The sequence below is a fragment of the Parasteatoda tepidariorum genome, chromosome 10 (genome assembly GCF_043381705.1).
Source record: "Parasteatoda tepidariorum isolate YZ-2023 chromosome 10, CAS_Ptep_4.0, whole genome shotgun sequence".
Classification (NCBI taxonomy): Eukaryota; Metazoa; Arthropoda; class Arachnida; order Araneae; family Theridiidae; genus Parasteatoda; species Parasteatoda tepidariorum.
This window is the reverse complement of record NC_092213.1, coordinates 13735835-13750811: the sequence shown is the minus strand read 5'-3', so window position 1 is coordinate 13750811 and position 14977 is coordinate 13735835. Positions and strand designations below refer to the sequence as shown.

General features: G+C 30.6%; 1 protein-coding gene across 2 annotated transcripts; it reads right to left on the bottom strand.

The window, feature by feature from the left end:
- On the bottom strand, positions 1-14308 carry LOC107437364 (tubulin beta-4 chain). Of its 2 annotated transcripts, XM_016049345.3 has the most exons (7): positions 14015-14308; positions 11412-11520; positions 8780-8890; positions 7114-7358; positions 3632-4035; positions 1649-1881; positions 1-326 (listed from the first exon to the last, which is right to left on the bottom strand). In XM_016049345.3, the coding sequence occupies exons 1-7, from the start codon at positions 14069-14071 to the stop codon at positions 142-144; spliced, it is 1344 nt and encodes a 447-aa protein (XP_015904831.1). In that variant the 5' UTR covers positions 14072-14308; the 3' UTR covers positions 1-141. The 2 variants fall into 2 exon arrangements, with proteins under 2 accessions (XP_015904831.1, XP_071042832.1); XM_071186731.1 differs by lacking the exons at positions 11412-11520; positions 14015-14308 and adding an exon at positions 9812-9833.
- Positions 14309-14977: the final 669 nt, after the last annotated feature.

Below are 14977 nucleotides of genomic sequence, written 5' to 3'. Positions count from 1 at the left end.
TAGTTTCAAATTAAATGTTTTATTTCAAAAAGTTAGTATTAAAATAGTATAGGAAGCTGTACACTGTAAGTAGTTCAGACCAAACAACTGGAATGTTAAGTCCAAATTCCAATTAGGCAAAAAGTTAATCACAAGTATAAATTAAGCACTTTCGTTGGCAATCTCTTCTACATCTTCAAAGTCACCTTCATCTTCAGCAGTAGCATCTTGATATTGTTGATACTCTGACACAAGATCGTTCATGTTTGATTCAGCTTCAGAAAATTCCATCTCGTCCATACCCTCACCAGTATACCAATGCAAGAAAGCTTTTCGCCTGAACATAGCTAAAAACAAAAATAAATGATCAGTGCGCAGATAAAATACAAATTTTGATCATTCCACTTTTTTGCACATAAAATTTGAGAAAAAAATTCTTTGGAAGATAGTTTTGCATATTTACAACGGGAAAAATTCATACATTTGGTTGTGCTATGTTCCATGACAACTGTAGTGGAATGTTTTAACTTCCTTAAAAACTAATGTCGAGATCATACAGTAATTGTCTTTACATTTGGTCAGAAATATGATTTATTTCTTAATTGCTATATAAAAGCATTAATTCGAATAATTAAACTTTGTTTAAATAAACTTCTTAAAAATCTACCCCATCTAGAGCACTTAAGAATTTTTCAAAGCATTTTATTAATACTTTTGGTAAGGTAAAACTAAGGCCTATTCTTTGAGCAGGCAATGAAATATTAATAAGAGTTAGTTTCAGCAAGACATGTCAGAATATTTGGTTCATTATGCATTTTAACTTAGCCCCTGATGAGTCTTAAAAATTTCTAAAGGTGAGAAAATAAAATACATGTTACTTTAAAATTTGATTAATACACCAATTTTCAAGATAAAATCTTGGAAGTTCCTCCTCTTCATTCGAAAAGAAATGGTCACAATCCTTTCGACGTTATTAATCTTCTCAGATTAGTTGCTTTTTAGAACATTTAAATAAGAGTATTCTACAAAAGCTTCATAAAAATTAACAAAGAAAAATACTCCCTAAAAGCCTAAAAATAGATATTGGCAATCAAAATGTGGTGTACAGCAGAACTCTACCTATGGCAACACTTCACATGCTTTCACCATTAGCGTGTCGAGAGTCGTGAAAGAAGGAAGTATATTAGTTTGTCTTGATTTTCTAATAGATTACAATCTTTTAACTATATAGAACTGAAAACTACATTAAACATAGTTCTAAAAGAAACCATCATAGACAGCTTAAAAATTAAAAAAGAATACTAAGAAAATAGTACATTCCTATACAACTAAAAAGAGGGAGAAGGGCTAAAGGTATGGAGCCGGTCTACTCCCCCCCCCATTGTGTATTAGAGCATTGCTATCACCTATATGAATTATGAACATTATATAAAAACATTAAGTCTTTGATATATGAAGAAAACGACTCCTTGTGAATTTATTTTTCCATTTAACTAATAGGATTTAGCTTAAATTTTTATTAGCATTGCTGAAAAAAAGGGATTTACAATTTAAAATTACCAAATAATTTTTTCCATTTTTTAGCAAAGCAGTTTTCAGCACTTTATTGAGTATGAAAATATAAGTATACTTACAGTATATTAAACAAAACATGTATCGCAAATCTTACCGGTGAATTGGTCAGAAATTCTTTTGAAGAGCTCTTGAATGGCAGTACTGTTGCCAATAAATGTTGCAGACATTTTAAGTCCCCTTGGAGCAATGTCACAAACGGCAGTTTTGACATTGTTTGGAATCCATTCAACAAAGAACATACTGTTCTTATTCTGAATATTGAGCATCTGTTCATCTACTTCCTTCATACTCATACGGCCACGGAATATAGTTGCAACAGTCAGATACCTATAAAAGTGAAAATTTATTAGACTTTGTTCTATTACACACAGAATTGTGAGCAAAAGATGAGCCTTAAAACGTTTCTTACCTAACTTAAAAATATTTTACAGATAGTTAAAACTGATTATAATTTACCAACTTAAGAGCTATGCCTGTATTCTCATAGCATTATTTTACAAGTAAATCTAAGAAGAAAAAAACTTAGTTTTTAAAATAATCGCAACATCGGATTGTTCAATTTTGTAATATAAGATTTTTAAATCTCATAAATACGATTTACAGTGAGTAACTTAAATTAGGTAAATATGGAAATCCATGTTTGATATTAAAATCGCTTGAATATAAAGAGATTGTAGCGGATTCCAAAGGAATTCCAACGTTACAGTAACATTATTTAGCAGAGGTTCCAAAGTTTAGATTGCGGTGAAAATTTAGTTGGATTATAAGTTCTGATTCATGGAACTTCGTGTAAAAAAAGAAAATCACATGACCTGCTTGTAGTTTCTAGACCAAGCCGGATAATACAAAGAACCCACAGAATTCCTGGATGAACCCAGAACACAATCAACCCTGAAGTTTAACAATGTTTATCAACATAGGAAACCCTAATTTCAAAGCTTCTGCAGGAAGGAGAAAAAATCTAAAATTGCCGATTTTTCGGTTCCATTTGCAAGTCAGTATTAATTTGTTCTGTTTCGAGTATTCTAAGAATTTTTAACTTATATTTAAGCAAAGAAAAAAAAAAAACACTATAAAAATCAAATTAATCACTATTGAGAAAAAGGGAACTGAAAAGCATAAAAGCTAAATTCATTGCATGATAAAATAAGTGCAATCTCTTCATATGCTTTGTTTTTCTAGTAAGCAAATAGAATTTTCTGCAGATAAAATTTGTTAAACAAAATTTTTTCCCCATCTTAACACATCCCCACACAATTTTAATTTAAAGATTGTGTTCAAAAACTAATTTTTTCCTCAATTGTTTATGTCAGCCACATGAAATTAAACATCGATCTTATGCTTTTGGAGGCTAAGACATTGTAATAGTTTTCTTCCTGAAAACTTTCCAATGGCTGTAATTGTCATTTGCTCTGCAGGAATTTTATTTTCCTAAGCACCAAAAAAGAAAGAGCGTATGAGAGCTCACTCTGAACTTTACGGGGTTATTCAGAGAACCGGATATTCTGAAGTATCATAAGGTTCAACGTATGAAATAGGTCAGCCACATTAAGAATGATGATCGAATGACAAACTTTTCCGGTGAAGCCAGATTGAGGTAGACGGATTGCCTACAAAGTGACTGTATCAATTAACGCCAGAGACTGGATGGCTGTTGCGGGCAGAAAGACAGGCCTCTTGAGAAAGCCAGGGTTCATCCAGGATTGTTAAGCTATTGATGAATGAATAGCCATCATTTGCACCTGCATTAAATATTTTTGCAACCGCTAATTTATAACCTTTACATTTTTGAAACTTCTAGTAACACCAGAATTGTTATAAAAACAATTCACAGTAGCAGATAGAATTGCCATATAACAAAACACATTTAATGTTAAAATAGTATTAAAACAAGACTAAAAGATATGTTAAATAATTTGTCATTTGCAAATGAAGTGGAATAAATATATTGCATCATTTATGTAAATAGTAAGTTGTTAAGAAAAGTAATATGGGTCATTATAACCAGCTTTTACATAATACATTAAGGGTGGTCACTGGTCATTATGGCAGACCCCGAGTACTGAAGCAGTCTTACCTGCCATGACGAGGATCACATGCTGCCATCATGTTTTTGGCATCAAACATTTGTTGCGTTAGCTCAGGAACGGTAAGGGCTCTGTACTGTTGGCTTCCTCTTGAGGTCAGTGGTGCAAATCCAGGCATAAAGAAATGGAGACGGGGGAAGGGAACCATATTTACTGCCAATTTGCGGAGATCGGCATTCAATTGACCTGGGAATCTAAGACACGTTGTGACACCAGACATTGTAACAGACACTAGATGGTTGAGATCGCTGTAATTTGGATTGGTCAGTTTTAATGTTCTAAAGCAAATGTCATAAAGAGCTTCATTGTCAATGCAATAAGTTTCATCAGTATTCTCAACTAACTGATGAACAGATAAGGTCGCATTGTATGGCTCAACTACTGTGTCCGATACCTATAAGAAAAAATATGGATGGTCAAAAAAGATCAAATAAAGTAGTTTTAATACTTATAGAAACAAGATCAATTTTTAATTAGATTACATTTGAAAACAAAAATCCACTTTTGTTTGTGAGATGTTTATTAGCCAACAACATTTATGAAGAGATAAAAGTAGGTTGATTGAATTACTACAAATAAAACAGGGAGGATACAAATTAATATAATATAGAATTCTACATAGTTTATGACTTATTTTTGATCGTTTCACTATTCCCTAAGAATGTCTTAAAATACTACTCCGAAAATTGCTTCAGAGACTTAAAGAAAAGTGAGGTCCTTTCATGACAGCTTTCATTATTAATTAGTCATCAAGAGCCATCGCTGAAGAATATATTTGGACACCCCTTCAGCAAGATAATTTATTTCACGAAGGGCTGTCAGCTTTTTCTACACAAGTGTAGTCATTCTTCTGGTCTTAGAATCTTTTACTTCCTGAGAATGCCAATCATAGCATTTAACGCTTCGATTCAAGCCTTACTCCTATGCCTTCAGAATAAAGGAAACAGTGATTAAGGAAAGCAATGCAATATTCATAACAAATTAAATATGTCTTACAACATAATCTTATGTACAAAAATCACAAGAGGAGATTCTCATGACCTGTAAACTAAACCTGGGTAAAACTTATTTTCAAGGTAACTTTAATACAAAATATAGACACTATATATATCGAAAAATGTTGACATAATATCAAAACACAGTCGGACCTCTATTTAACAAAGTCATTAAATCCCGAAAAGTTCGTTATATGGAAAATTCGTTAAATAGAAAATCGCCATTTGAGATACTTAAACACAAAATAGGTTTTAAATTCATTAGCACTAGACATAATTAAAATAGCAATTGAGAAACCTTTAAACTAGTCTACTAATTTTATAAATCTTAACCATTAAAGAAATCTGCACGGAAAGCAAGAATAGAGCAAAACATTATCCAGTGTTCCACTATTATGCTACATATATTTTCAACTAAAAAAAGCCAAATTTATGTATAAAACTATAGCATTATTATAAAAGTAATTTTAAACATACATTGCCACATACGTTCTTAAGTTTAATTACTACTGATAAAAATCAGTCAATTGTCTGAGTTTTTCATTTGAAATGCAAACAAAAAGGAAGAGGGATTTTACTGCTTTCTCTAAAAGTGGGTTCGAGAATCAATTCAAGGTCATCTCCTTCATAAAATGCGTTAACAAGTTTGAAATATTTTGGGAAGTGGGGAAAGTGAATATCAAAGAAAAGTGCCTTAAATAGAAAATTCACTTTGCTATTTGGAAGTTAATTTACGAAGAAATGTCCAAAACGTTCTTTGTTTCTTGGAGAAAAAAAAATCTCAAAATGGAGAAATTAGCAAAATAAAAGTTCGTTAAATAGAAGTCTGACTGTATCAATGTGCAATAAATACCAAAAATTAACGCATGATGAATAGCAACGATCTCTTGACTACAGTGTTCTATATGTGCAAAGCTCTGTTTGGCGCCATTTCTCTTCGTGAAGTTGTCAAAATAAGCATATTGGGGGATATATCAGTTTATATCTTTAAAATGACTATGAAAATTTTTTATACATGTAGCTTTCTAAACATTCAAATCACTCTTTACAAACATTTATTTTACTTAATCAATTTCAAAAATCTAAATTAGATTAAAATTTCTGTCGTAATTATGTTCGAAGTTTGTATTCAACTGCATCAGTCACTGGTAAATTAAGTAAAACTAAATGAAATATCAGATTATACTAACTAGTATATTCAGTTTTAAGAACATTTCTTACAAATGTGTATTTTGAATTGGCAAATACTGTAAATCCTACAGGAAAGACCTATTTACGACCACTTTTGAGAGACCATTGAAGCATCTAGCTACCCGAAGAACATCTGCATCATCAGGGAAAAGGTCAAATAAGGAAACATTAACAATACCAAAAATTTTAAAACAAATAGTAATAAAATATTTATGTGAGGCTCTTAGTTTGAGAGCCCTTTGAGGATACAATCTCTTGTTGCAGTCTGAATGCAGTTAAAGCAATGCTATTAATGATTTACTTTTATAGTTTGAAGTAAAATTAGAAAAATTTTCAAAAAAAAAAACATCTCAAAACAAACCTCTTATCTTTTAAAGCTAAGCAATTTTGATGTAAAATTAAAGGCAAACTTATACAAAAAACATAATTATTTAAAATTATTCTTTCATAATATGTAAATTTGTTTTTACACATTATATCAGCTGTGATCATTTTTATAGACTCTAAATTTTATTTATTGATCAGTCCTTTCCCGATGCCAATCAGAGTAGCATTTCTGCACCCAGAAAAATTAAAATTGTTCGCAAAAATCATGTGCGTTCGATAACAATTTTGAAATCACTGGAGATAACATCTAAGAACGACCAACCTCCAACAACCATTTTACTGTGGAACAGAGTGGTCGCTCCCAAGGTTTCACTGTAATAAGGGATTCTTAAAAATATACATCGCTTCATATTAAATACAATTAGATACATACTAAATCAGGGTGCGTAGCCAAATTATTCAACAAAAAATAAGCACCTCTTAAGCACTCAAAAAATATTTTTAAGCATTCTAAAAAAATATAATCAGGCAGGGTTAAAAAGTTTGATAATTGACTGTTTTATCTTGTTTTAACAGTCATGTCAAAAAAAAAAAAGAGAAACTTTTGGCATTGTTTTTGACAATTTTCAAAAATTATTAAATTTTGAATAATTTGAAACAAAAGGCGTTTTCATATGATACGGACTGACAATGCGCCAAAATAGATTGTGGTTGCATTAATTGTGAAAACGTTGAATAGAACAATGCAAACTGTGTCTTTCTGCATAATTGGAAGCAAAAATCAACATAGTAAAGGAAAATCTCATTTTGAAAAAGGGAAAATTAAACACTTTTTAAAAACACCTAATGAAAAAAAGCACCTTTAAGGGTTTTTAAAAACGAAAATCAAAAATAAATATCTTTAAACACTTTTTAAAAACGCTATGCACCCTGTTGAATAAGTAAAATAATTAAATTACTTTAGGAGAAGGCATCACACTGAAAGTGTTCATTATTCTGTCAGGATATTCTTCCCTTATTTTGGAAATTAGCAGTGTACCCATACCAGATCCGGTACCCCCACCAAGAGAGTGGGCCAGCTGAAAGCCTTGTAAACAATCGCATCCTTCGGCTTCTTTTCTTACAACATCTAAAACTGACTCAACCAGTTCAGCTCCTTCTGTGTAATGCCCTTTAGCCCAATTATTGCCAGCACCGCTTTGTCCTAAAATTAAAAAAGTTGCTTAGTTTAAAATAACACACATTATATTATCAATATAACTTTGATTATTATAGGAGCTACTAATAACCTCTTATCTCCCTTAATACTAGAAATAAGCACCTTCTCAAAATTATATACACCCTGGAAAAATCTGTTCCTGCATTAACCGTACCATTCTGCGACAAATTTAAAGAAAGTTACACTACTAAATCCTTGCTGCATAACTTACCACAAAGAGAATGTCAATCATTGTTTAAGGTATCTTGAATGCAGATTCCATTAATTTTTAATTTTTCTTAAATTTAAGGGTTAATTTTTAGCAGTGGCAGATCCAGCAGGAAGGGGAACCCAAAATTGAAAAAAATAACAATTTTAATAGTTTACAAAAAAAGTATTTTTCATAATGGTTCTACAACCTGTTTCAAGATTCTCTGCTTTTAATTCAAAGATAAATTTTATTGCTTTGTGTATTATAAGATATTTCGAATTTCAACAAAGAACATTGATGAACTATAAAAAGTGGGTAATTTTTGCGATGCTTAAATGTACTTGAAGCATTGCAAAAATTACCCACTTTTTTATTAGCTTATATTTTATAAAAAAAATTTAGAATTTAATATGAAATAGTTATCTAAAACAGAATTTTAATAAAATGTGTATCTGCTGAATTTTAAACGAACTAAGCAAAAACATACAAGTAAAAAATTTTCACCTTTTATACCAAGTATGTACGATCTTTCCACGATTATTGATGCCTGTGACATCGACTTGTACACATCAATCAATATGTTGTTGAGAATTTTAATAACTCTGCCAGTTAGTGCAGCAACAGCAGAACGTTTCTTTTCAACTCTTCAACGTCTCAAAACTTTGCTTAGAGCAAACTCAAAAATCAAGAATGATTAAATGGACCCTCATTATTAAACATTCATCGAGAAATTGATTNTTGTTGAGAATTTTAATAACTCTGCCAGTTAGTGCAGCAACAGCAGAACGTTCCTTTTCAACTCTTCAACGTCTCAAAACTTTGCTTAGAGCAAACTCAAAATCAAGAATGATTAAATGGACTCTCATTATTAAACATTCATCGAGAAATTGATTTGGATATTGAAAAAATCATTGATAGATTTGACAAAGTTTCTAAAAAACTCATTACATTTATTATTTAAAGATGTTGAATACTTTAATTACTTATGTATTGTTCTATTGTTCGCTATGAAAAAAAATAAATGAGAAGACTAGAATTAAAAACCAGTTTTTTCTTTCAAAAAAAAATATTTAAAAAAAAGAGATTAATTTTTTTTTAGATTAAAAACCCTTAAAATGCTACAAATATATATATATATATATATATATAATAATTCTGTGCACAATAAAAAGGCAAACACCCTTAACATGTAATAAAAAATTTAAAAAGCTCATACCAAAAATGAAATTGTCAGGTCTAAAAAGTTGTCCAAATGGGCCAGACCTAACAGAGTCCATAGTTCCAGGCTCTAAATCTACAAGAATAGCACGAGGAACATATTTGCAACCTAAAATAAAATCAATAAAAGATAAGGCTTAAAGTTTAAAACAGTATTGGAAGTAAAGCCCTTTAAGGTATTTAAAACTAAAAAATTATTAAACAAGATAGGAAAATTAATTAGCTAAAACTTTGTATTATACATAATACCAGTATATAATACCAATTCATCTTTGATATATTCTTTAATTTTTTATCGGCAAAAGGTAATAGATTTTAAATAGATGCTAAACAAATTTTATAAGATACTACACAAGAAAATTTAACTGGAACAAAATTAACATTAAAAAATAAATGCGAAGGTTAAGAGTTAGATTTGAAATTCTATAAACTAATGTTTAAAGAACAATATATAGATCATAATTTATAAGATGAATAGGGATGTAACGAATAGAGATTTGGCCAAATACAGAAATAGAAAAAGTATTGTATTAATTCGTAAAACAATACTTTGATGCTAAAAATATTTTCCAGGAAAAAATTATCCACTAAGAGACAATGACTATAAAAAAAGTCTAAATTGCAGTGCTATCATTAAGACGCTGATAAAAAAAGATTTACAAAAGCAACACTGAATATAAAAATAAATCTTAATTTTTGAATGAAAATTTTAGAAGCTAAACATTTCAGTTACCATATTTGCAAGAAAAAGTAAAGTTTAAAGTCTAACAGAAACCTTCTCAGGATTCCCATACTCCTTAACTGCTTAATTTTTATTTTGGAGAATTAGTGATCTTAAGTCCTTAATTTTCAGTATCACTATGGTTGATAGAAACAATTTTTCAGCCATACAAAAACGTTTAAAACAAGAAGTCTAAGAAAAGGGAAAGCATGCATGAGGGTAGAGCATTTGAGACAAGCGTGTATGTGAGGAGGCTACATGCAAGAGGAAGGAAGCATGCCCTTCTTTCATTAATATATTGGTTCTTACGTTAACATATTCATTTTCTTTAGAATTTGACCACACTAGACTGGAACATTCTGAAAAAGAAAAAAATAGGGTGTAGGAATAGTGTTCATGGAAAAAGATCATGCTTATTTTAGGGGGGAGGCAGTTCTAAGATACCCAAGTAGAAGACCCACATACAGGCTGCACATTAGCTTTTTCTAGGTGCCATGTGACCTAGCATGCGCTGTCTTTCACATGTTTTAGGCCACAAACAAATTGCGGTTACTAGCTTTCTACATTCAAATTGCCACAAGCAGGAGAATCTTCCTGAATTTTTTCTTTCAGCGGATATTCCTTGTCATGTGGCGATTTGAATATAGAAAGCTAGTAACTGCAATTTGTTTGTGGCCTAAAACATGTGCAATACAGTGCATGCTAGGTTGTGTTTCACCAAGAAAAGTTTCCAAGTGGACAGCCTAATGACCTTCAAAATAGACATAGTTTAAGAAAATCAGTTAAAGAACCGATACTTCACTTTCCCATCATTAAGGCACATTAGTTTGCTCTTTAAACATGTTGAATGCTTTTCAGTTCATGAAGAGATAAATTATTTGAAAGTCCTGTTATAAGAACAATTTACAATTTCTTTGCTTTTCAGGCACAATTTATTGATCTAGTACAATAAATTTTGAAAATCCCACCTTGGAAAAAGTGGGTTTCTACAAGTGGGCCCATCTGGAAAAACCTTCCCAGGTTCGCTAAGTTGCCTGGGCTGACTGGTAATAAATACAATTATATCAGTACTTTAATTATAATAAATCTTTTTTACAGAAAGGTAAATAATTGGCACCATCATTGTGAGCATATGTACATTAAAAACAGAATAGTTTATCATTCAAAGTCCTTAATTTTTCAAAAAAGTTTAATTTTTGCTTTGATAAAAGGGTGGAAACCCTGTCTGTCAATTGCCACGTTCGAATAAAAATGTATGTAAAAACAGAAAAAAGAAAGATAATTTAAGCAAAAATAGTTCTTAATTTTTAAACGAAAGACTTGACGCTAAAAATCTCAAACTTTTTACATTTCCGTATTTTAAAAAAAGTAACTATAAAAGAATAACCATTAGACAAGACATAATAAAATGCTGATAAAAAGAAAAGTTAATAAAAAGCTAAAGAGAAACAGAAAAAGTTATTCTTAGTTCTGAAATATAATTTCATGTTTAAAAAAAGCGCAGCTTTCTATGTTACTGGTTATCTGTCTTACGGTATAGGAAAAAGTGACAACAAAAAAGAATGAAATCTATTAGAAACGCTCGATTACAATGCTGCACTACAGTTAATGCAAACAAGGAAAAATAACAAAAATTGAAATTTTTTAAATGTTGAAAAAAATGACGAAATAGCCTGAACATAGTTTAAAATATACAAAACTCATGGATCAGTATAAAGTAATCCAATTTTAATATATCAAATACAGCTTTTCCATTTGTCTTTCAGAACACAAGTTAACTTTTCGAACCTAACGAATATGTTTAAAAACAATCTAATAATGTGTAGCAAAAAATAGGATTTTAGATTATTCTGTCTGAATATTGAATAATTGCCCAATATTCGTTACATCTCTAAAAATGAATACTTACCAGATGCTTCATTGTAGTAAACATTTATTCTTTCCAACTGCAAATCAGAATCTCCATTATAGGAGCCAGTAGGATCAATGCCATGTTCATCAGAAATAACCTCCCAAAACTAGAAATTGACAAACAAATTTCTAAACATTTTGTAAATAAACGTATATACAATTTAAACTTTTTAGCTTATAATAGTAGTTGTAATGTTCATATTTGGCTCTTTGGCTAATAAGTTTGCCGACCACTGGGTTAGGTTAAATAAATTCTTTTTTCTATTAATAAAATGATTCATTGGTAAAAGAATAAATGATAAAAATTTGAATTATGAGATTTTTCTAAACTATGTCTTGATATTAAGTGATATACAAGGAAGCCCAGCTGAAAATAAACTGTACATTTTGAAAGCATTTAGTTAATTGCAAAAGGAATGACATTGAGCTATAGCAGAGAGTGTTAATCGATCAGTCTCAAGCCTGGCAGGATAGGAGTAGGGGGACTAATTTAACTTTGGCCAACATTTCAATACATTAGGGAGAAACACAAGCTCAAGCATATTTAGATTCAACGATAGTACAAATTTTGTTTATACCAGCAGGTGTTGAAATTTAATTCCATCAGTCAGGACTTAAAGATTTGGTAAAGCTTTAGCAAGGCTAAAAAATAAAACTTCTGACTCCATCTTCCATTACAGAGACATTACAAGATCATTTTGCAATAATTTAAAAATAAACTGTTTTGATTTAAAAAAATATTTGTATTTAACCAAAAAAAAAAAAAGCTAATTTATGGAATTTAGTCTTTATTTTTCTAAAGATGGATTTCAGTTCAAAGTGGCAATCTTGTTTGTACTATGCTAGCAACAGAAAAACTTAAAATATCTAGATATTCTTACTGTCATTCTAGACTTTCATTCACAATGAAATCTACCAATGTACTTATTCATTCAAATTAAATTTATTTCTGTCTGAGTTTTTCAATTACAACAAACTTAAAATACAGGTTATAAATAGATCTTAAACCTTCTAAATTTGCTTTATTTTATTATCTATTTTTATAAAGCTGTCTATTTCTACACAAACCTTGTGTGCATATCCATATAGAAATTTTAAGACAGAAGCTATAAATACGTAACCAAAAATATAAAAATGAATCTTAGTTAATTTTGGTTGAGAAGCTTTTAAAATGTGCAAAATTTGTGGGCCAACTAAAGTTCCCTTAAGAAAAAAAATTTCAGCAATAATTTGTAGGGTTCACACCAGCAACAAACTTTTAAAAAAATTGAAAAATCCATATAATTCATTATGGTATACAAAAATTATTAATTGCCATCTAAAAGTAATGATTCAACATAGCAATTTAAACGCAGAGACTAAATAAAAAATAAAAATGAGGGAAACAGAAAGGAAGAGTTAACAAATTATACTAGGAATTTTAATTATCTATAAATTATAAAATTTAATAAAGTCAGTTCTAAATTAACAAAAATATTTTAATTGTTAAACAAATATATTGTCAGTACCAGAATGCAAAGCAGAACATGTAAATTTGAAATTTTAATATTTAAATTGAAATTTTTCGTACTTCCATTTAAATACCACACATTTGAACTCCAAACCACAAGTAGAATAAAATTAGTACAACAGAAGATTTTTAAATGCATAGAATTCGATGCAAAAAAACTATTTTAGTTGTTATTTGGAAAACTCCAAATATATTTCAAGGGGACATTTGTTGCTAAAAGCTTATGATTTTAGCGCCATTTGTAGAAGATTTGGTGACAAATTCCATATCGCCAGAATTTTAAAATTGAGATTGCTGAAGCTCTCCTAAAACAATTTGTTGCCAACTGTCACATTTTAAATTAGTGTGCCCATGTTTAACTATTCAATTTGCACTAGTAATCCCTGATTAAACAATTAAAAAAATGAAAATGAAGTGGAAGAATCTTAGAAATAAAACCTTGGCAATAGTACTATTTGTATGAGCTGTCAGTCTCAAAAATGCAAAATTTAGCTCTTATTTTAAAACTTTTTTAACTTTAAAATGCATAATGAAAAAAATTAGCAATAATTAAGAACGATAAAAACATTACATGGAAATTAGAATTTAGAGCGTGTTGATCATTCGATGACAGGATGGAACTAAAAGGAATTTGCTAAGAAACTCAAAAAAATTTGCTAAGACTTGATTTAATATTTCATAGACAAGTGCGTTTACGCTTATTATTGCCTTTGAGAATAAAAAACAAACAAACCCGCATTACTTTCATGAATACATTAAAAACTACTTCAATAAATAAAATTCGAAAATGTATAACAGGTAGCATACATTTTTCTTTTTTTTTTTTTTAAAGGTGAAAAATAAAACTAGTCTGCTTTCGTTATGACAGGCGAAAAAAAACAAAATTCTACAGTTACGTTTTTAAGTTTTATCGTGTTTAAGGAAAAGAATTAAACGAGCCTTAAAAAATTTAATACCTAATTTAATAAGTTTTCATGACTTAAAAATTCTATAGAAACGTATAAATAACAAGAAAAATAGTTTTAATGACTTGGTAACACAATCAAAATTTTGAACAACAAACCAGCAAATTAAACTTAAAGCAAACTTACTTTGGCACCAATTTGGTTACCACATTGTCCAGCTTGAACGTGAACGATTTCTCTCATTTCGAAAGAAAATTAGCAATTAATTACAGAAAACCGAATATAGAAACTCTCTAAAACAAATTAGAAAAGCTGTCTGCTAGAAAGCGCAACAGGCACAGCAAAAGCAAGCTCCTCAGCAAACTACCGGAAAATAGCGCACTTGCTTTTGTCTCTATATAATGCGGCTCTGCAAACAGCAAAAGTCATTTGCATAAAACATACTTACGAAGTATTCTTAACTGCAATCTAATTGAAACTGTAATTTTAATTGTAGTTGTTGTTGTTAATTTACGTCGCACTAGAGCTTCACAATGGGCTATTGGCGACGGTCTGGGAAACATCCCGGAGGAGGATCCGAAGACATGCCATCTCAATTTTGATCCTCTGCGGAGGGGATGACACCCCTGCTTCGTTAGCCCAATGACCTGCGCGCGAAGTCGAGCACTTTACGGTAGCACAGTTTAACGAGGACCAATACCGCACACCCTCAGACCCTACGCAGACTGATCCAAGTGGTCACCCACCCGCACACTGACCGTAGCCAGTGATGCTTGACTTCGGTGATCTGCTGGGAACGGTGTCTTAATGATCAGTCCACTGCGGGACAATTCTAATTGTAACATACATATGTGAAGCGCAATCAATACGCAATTCTACATATGCATGAGCGGTTATTTTTCGGATAATTTTCTAGGGAGTATTCCCACTGCATGTAGTTGCCCCAAGTCTGATTCACGATCGCAACGCTCGAATACGCCATCTAGGGAGAAGATTGATTCCATGTCTTGACCCTCCCCATTTTCCTTTTCACATAATTTTTTATATTCAATTGTCAAATATATTTTATAAAATTTCCACGATACTTTTTTTAAGAGCTATAGTCAATCGCAAAGCTCGAATACGCCATCTGCAGATAAGACAGGTTCC